The following is a 6770-nucleotide window of genomic DNA, read 5'->3' on the forward strand; positions in this document are numbered from 1 at the left end:
AGTAGCTCATTATGGATAGCAACTAGCAATTTCCTTCGTTGCACTATTTTTACCTATGTCCTTTACCTTCTCATCTCCATTATAATCAGTTCTGTTATAACTCTTTAAGATGCAAATTTGATCCAGTGATTGATATACTGTGGAATGATTTAAACTTTGTTTGCTCTTGCACAATTTCATATGTGAGAAATACTAGGTGAACACAGAAAACTGCACTCAGCTAAAAAAAATTTGTGCATATGAATCCACAAAAAACATATGCACACATACCTCAAACATCTACCAGCTATCTCAGTTTACTTTGTCTGGGCTACACCCATCCACATCTGGTGTTACAGAAAACTCTCCTTTGACCACTTCACAATAATTCACAACTGTACCCCTTCCAACACACACCTCCACAAACCCACTTAATACCTTTTTCAATATAAAATGTCATATTTATTGTAGTGTGTATACATATATATATATATATTTATTTATTTACTATTTAATATTTGTAAAACTGTGCTACCATTTTTACTAGACTCCTAGTTGTTTTTTTTTTAATGTGTTACTGACAAAATTTCATGTGGTGCCTCTAACATCATTGTTCCCATAAGCCTTGTGATTTTTACTGCACAAAAATGTAAAGTGTAGTGACTTTCAGGAACATGTAAGTCACATTTGCTCATGAGGAACTTGTACGTAGACCAACAGGCAGTCATGTGAACAGAACAAGGGAATACTGCATAGTTTAAAATCAGGGAAGGTGTGCATCAAGGCTGTATCCTTTCACCACACTTAGTCAATCTGTATGCTGAGCAAATACTCTGAGATTCTAGCCTATATGAAGAAGAGCACAGCATCAGGACTGGAGGAAGACTCATTAATGACCTGTGATATGCAGATGATACAACCTTGCTTGCTTAAAGCAAAGACTTGAAGGAAGCACTTACTGATGAAGATCAAAGACTACAATCGTCAGTATGAATTATACTTCAACATAAAGAAAACAAACATTTTCACAAGTGGACCAACAAGAAACATCACAATAAAGGGAGAAAACATTGAAATTGTCAAGGTTTTCATTTTACTTGGATCCACAATCAATGCCCATGGAAGCAGCACTCAGGAGATCAAATGACATATTGCACTGGGCAAACCTTTCACAAAAGACCTTTTTAAAGTATTAAACAGCCAAGATGTCACTTTGAAGTGTAAGGTGCACTGACTCAAGCCAGAGTATTTTCAATAGCCTCATATTCATGTAAAAACTGGACAAGAAATAGGGCAGACCACAGAAGAAATGACGTATTTGAATTGTGGTATTGGCAAAGAATAGTGAATATACCATGGACTGCTAGAAGAACAAGCAAATGCATCTTGAAGGAAGTACAGCCAGAATGCTCCGTAAAAGCAAGAATGGCGAGACTTCACCTCTTGCACTTTGTAATGTTTTTAGAAGGGAACAGGATAGAAGGATATCATGCTTGGTAAAGTAGGTCAGCAAAACAAGGGGAAGAAACTAATGACATAGATTGATACAGTGGCTGAAATGATGGGCTCAAGCATGGCAATGATTGTGAGGATGGCACAGGACCAGACAGTGTTTCATTCTGTTGTACAGAGGGTCGCTATGAGTTGGAACCGACTCCATGGTACCTAATAACAACAACAACACAGGTCTCATTATAGCTGAACTGCCTATGCTTTGTTTATAATCATTTCCTGCCTGTACCAGGAATGTCCTTTTACCCACTGCCTGCACTTAAATTACTAGCTATCTCTTAAAATCCTGGTCAAATGTTCCTTTTGGAACTTTTTGTTCATTCTCTGTCAGAAATACGCTTCCCTGTTTTCTGAACTGCAGTAGGTATCTCACATAAGTTACGGTTTTTTATATTACTGAATGAACATGTTGGTTTTCTCCTGAAGAGACCTTACCTTATTTGCATTTGTCATTGCCTCTTCTAAAAACTGTATCTTGCTCTGAAGGGCATCTATCTGACCTCTTTTGGCTGTAATTTGCTTTTGCATCCCCATTGCCACTTTCATAGCTGAGAGAAAAAGGAAACAAACTGTGTCTTAGTTTTTAAGATTTCTCTGCATCGAATTGACTCATTGGCAGTGGGTTTTGGTTTGCTGCAATTTGATATTTAAATTTTATGGGGAGGTGACAAGCAAAATTCTCCAAGGCACCTGAGCAGTTTCAAGGGAAAGATTTTATGTATGATGAAGTTTTGTGATTTCTTTGCTACTGGAATTCATTTTACTGACCATGGTAAGTTGCCACATTTCCAACGGTAACAGTAATACTGACCAAACCCACACGTATGATAAATATATATATACCCACTCCTGACTCATTGACATGGTTAGGTTCCAAAGACCAAGTAGTTATATGAAATTGGTGTTATGCAAATTTGAGGGCCGTACCTCCTCTTTGACTCTGATGTCCTCTACTCCCTTGGTTGCTCATCACTGAGCAAATGTATCTCGGAATGCATTTGGTGCAGCAAGCCCCCCTTCTCTGCTTTCCCCACCAACACGGAGCCTGCAGTGTCAAGGAGTGGTGGTGGTGGTTGGGTGTTGCTGGCCACTTCCTGGTGCCTGCCTTTGACAGAGACCCTGCTCATCCTCTCTGCCACATGCTCTGGACAGACAACTTGCTTGTCTTCCATCCTCTCTGGTCCCATGCTGCCCTCTTCCCTCTCCTCACTTCTTGCCTTCCCCCACTGACCTCGCTAGCACCTTTGGCCCCTTGCCTGGCTTTTCCCCACCAGCCTGTGTCCTAGCTTTGTTTCACCATCACCCTGCAACCTCCATGGTCAGACTGAGATGTCATAGACAAAAGGGAGAAGACATTCTGTGGCTGGTCAGCCACAGTCCTGTGTGTGGTCCGGTAGTCATCAGGGCCTCCAGTATATTGTTCAGAGTGGCCCATGGAGGCTGCCCTAGGCCTGGACAAGTCCCTGTGTGGGGCCTGGATCATCAGCGGTGATGCCAGAGAATTTTATCAAAGCTTGTAAATGGGAAACATTCAATAACGAGATAGTAGATAAGTGAGGAATAGGTGTAAGACATATAAGAAATAATGTATATTTTCTACTTAAGTGACTTTTTCAGAAATCCATATTTGAAGCACTACATGAGAAATTTAGTATTAATAATCTTAAGATTCCAGTGATAGCATAAAGCATATTCTATTTTCATTCACATGGTTACTGTCATATATAACTTACTGTTATCTCAGTAATCAAATTGCCAACATAGGCATTTATATGATTATTTTTAATGAAACTGGTGATACATTGAGAACGTTCTAGACATGTAGTAGGCACCAAATACTTAAGATATAGTTGTTGTTAGTTGTTGTTATGTGCCGTCGAGTCGGCCCCGACTCATAGCGACCCCTCCTTGGGTTTCCGAGGCAGTATCACTACGGAAGTAGGATTGCCCAACCTTCCTTCCGAGGAGTGGCTGGTGGGTTTGAACCGCCAGCCATCTGGTTAGCAGGCAAGTGTCTTAGCCACTATGCTAAAAAACTATATGAAGCTCAATCTTGCTTGAAAATTCAAAATCAGAAGAGCTTATGTTGTTTCCTATCATGAACTGAGGAAAGAAGTTTGATAAATTCAAGTCAGGTCCAGCTATAGCACAGAGGTAAAATAAAGTAAAATAAAATATACTATTATTTAAAAACAAACTATCAGAGAGAATGAAAGGTCTAATTTCTCACTATAAGGAATAGCTCTTCCTGGTGGAACCACTGAGACTATGGCCTCTAGCTGCCCTTCAGGTCTGGAATTGAACCCACACCTGTGGCTTCCAGCCAAACAAAAGACAGGCATATGAGTTGAACATTTACCTAAGGTAGATACACTCCTTGGAAAGAACAATCATAGGAGAAAAAAGGGCTGTTTATGTACAGGGAGACAGTTCAGGGGGCAGGAGTGCATGGAGGGATGGACACAGGGAAGAGGTAACTATGGGGAGGAAGTGGGAGGGGAGCTGTTGCATTAGGGTAAATTGTAGTCAATGTCATAAAACAAAGTGTATGTGAACTGCCGCCATATGGAAAGTGAATTTGCTCTGTAAATTTTTGCCCAAATCACAATAAAAAACAAAAAAAGAAAGAAATAGCTCTTATATCTAAACTGTCAGAGTAATGGGTTAATAAAGGCACAGTTCATGTTTTTTAAAAAAAATTGATGAAAAGTTTGTCATTATTTTTTCACCACTTTGAAGAAAATATAAGCCTGGTTTGAACATTGGATTGTAGTTGACTTCAAAGGTAATTTTCTTAAATAAATTTTTTTATATTGAGAAATAGAAAAATGTATACTTTAGATACTCATTAATTCTTATGGTCAGATAACACGGTCATCCCAACAATGTTATGAATAATATAAAACAACAGATAACCTTCTTATCTCTCTGGATTAGCATGGGGAACAAGGTAAAAAGTGAACAGGTCTAGGTGGTGAGAAGGGACCCTTCATTCTACTAGTTCAGTTCCAGGGTTCCTTCCCATTTTTATCACAGAAGAGGAATCAAAATTGCCAATTCGCCACACATATATCATTTACATAGAGAATGAATATATGGGGTTGAAAAATAAAGGACTGAATGAAAATTACCAGTAATTAGCAAATTTGCATTTACATCAATACTTTTCTTAAATAATTAATTGGTTTTTACAGACACTGAGGTTTATTAGGAAGTATCAAAACAGCCACATGAAAATGAAGTTTCATACACTTTAGGGATTAAATTAGCTACATTGCAGTCTCCATGAAAAAAAAAATTTAATAGAACTACTGCTATATAACACTCATCATTAATATCTATTGTTTTATATTTCTCACATCATCTGGCACTGGGAACAGATGGCAGACAAGTATGCAATGCTTGTGTTTTAGTAAAGCTAAACCAATTAAATTAAAAACAGAAACAAAGGAAAAAAAATCTCAGAAAGCATACCATGACCATCAGATCCTTCCATTGACTTTAACGTATTTCTTGTTTGTTCTAGTTCAGACTGCGCAGATTTTAACTGCATTTTTAGTTTATTTGTGGTAGTTTCCATTTCTTCACTTTTGTTTCGAAAATTCCTTTTCAATACTTCATAGTCCTCTGTACAATATGACAATCAATATAGATGGTTACTTTGTTCTACCTCACTGTTACAAACTATATTTATTAGTAATTAATGATCACAGAATTTTAGAGATGGGAGAGTCTTCATTTAGTTAAATCTTCACTTGTTACAGAAATTAGATGGACATACTTATCTCCAGGGATCTGTCTGATCTTTCTATTTAGTCTTCTTGGCTGGATCCACCTATTATCCATTGTTTTTTTCCAGCCATTATAATTGGTTCACATCTATTTAAACCTTTTTCCTGGATTACTATATCCACTACAACAGATTTAATCATCATCTATATCTCTAGTGACATAGTGCCTAAGGCATTTGACTGCTAACCAGCTAACCAGAAGGCTGATGGTTCAAACCCACCAGCCACTCCTCAGAAGGCAAGTTGGGCAATCTACTTCTGTAGTGATAATGCCTCGGAAAGCCAAGGAGGGGTTGCTATGAGTCAGATCTGACTTGACCGCAAGAAGTTTGGTTTTTTGGTTTTATACGTAACCCAAGGAAGCCATTGTCCTACCTGACTTTTTATTTCCAATACCTAAAAACAAATACTTGGTGCAATTCATCACTCAATACACTAGAATGCACACATACACATTTATTCATAGATCTATTTATTTAGATTTATTTATTTACATATAACAGTTCCACATAGGAAGGGAAAAAACACAGCCAAGACCTCTTTACTGAGATCCATCCTCATCTACCCAGACATTTCCATGGGGATGTCCTAAAACCATCTATCTCACACTGACTGCATCGTATTCTCCCACCCTCAAGCCTTCCATTCCTTCTAGTTTCTCTCTCCCAGTTGTATCATTCTTTTCCCAATACTACCAACTAAAAACCTGAAACACAAACTCAATGCCTCTAATCACTAGATTCTACTGATTCAATTTAAAATAATTTTCATTCTTTTCTCTCTTCCCATTCTTACTAACACTGCTTTAGTTCAAGTTCTCATCATATTTCCCCAGACCTTCCTTAACTAGTTGGTCTATGTCCATCTAGTCTTACCTTTCTCCAATTTATCTGCTCACTTGGTCCTTCTAAAACGCAAATCTGATGACAACAATCTCCTACTTGATACCCATGGCTGGATCTACATTGTCTGGCTCTGCCTATCTATTTTGCCTCAAATTTTACCCCTCATTGCCTTGTACTTTTGCTCCAACTAAAACTTCTTAGGTCGTATCATGTTATTTCATGCCTTCATGCTTCTGCCCATGTGTTCTCTCTAGCTGGAATGTCCTCCTACTGTTTTCACCTACCAACCTCCTACTCCTCTTTCAAACCCAGTACAGACGTCACCTTCTCCAACAGGTAATGGTGTAACTTCTGTTCCCACCACTTCTTCTGACTTGTATTCTGATACAAATACTACTGTATTTACCCACCTTCTTTCCACTGTACCTCACACGCTATATTATAACCCATTCCTATACGTGTCTGTCTCTCCAACCAGACTATGAGCTTTGTTGTTGTGTTTCTAGGGCCTATCACCATGTACCAGGGATACAGGTGAGGAGAGACAACTCAGGGACGCCCAAAGCAGCAGGCCAGAAGAGCAGGAGAAAGGGGATTAAAAGCCAGGAAGCCAGACAGAGGAACAGTCAACCACAGGGACCCA

General features: G+C 38.7%; 1 protein-coding gene across 1 annotated transcript in view; it reads right to left on the minus strand.

Annotated features, from left to right (window-relative positions):
- CCDC158 (coiled-coil domain containing 158) overlaps positions 1-6770 on the minus strand; it is a 106686-nt gene that overhangs the window by 51935 nt on the left and 47981 nt on the right. The window contains exons 12-13 of the mRNA XM_042782081.1: positions 4966-5118; positions 1927-2039 (exon numbers count right to left, since the gene is read on the minus strand). Of these exons, the coding sequence (XP_042638015.1) occupies positions 1927-2039; positions 4966-5118 (266 nt within the window). The remainder of the gene's footprint in view (positions 1-1926; positions 2040-4965; positions 5119-6770) is intronic.

Source organism: Orycteropus afer, unplaced genomic scaffold (genome assembly GCF_000298275.1).
Source record: "Orycteropus afer afer isolate SDZICR_OR568_19922 unplaced genomic scaffold, OryAfe1.0 scaffold00235, whole genome shotgun sequence".
Lineage (NCBI taxonomy): Eukaryota > Metazoa > Chordata > Mammalia > Tubulidentata > Orycteropodidae > Orycteropus > Orycteropus afer.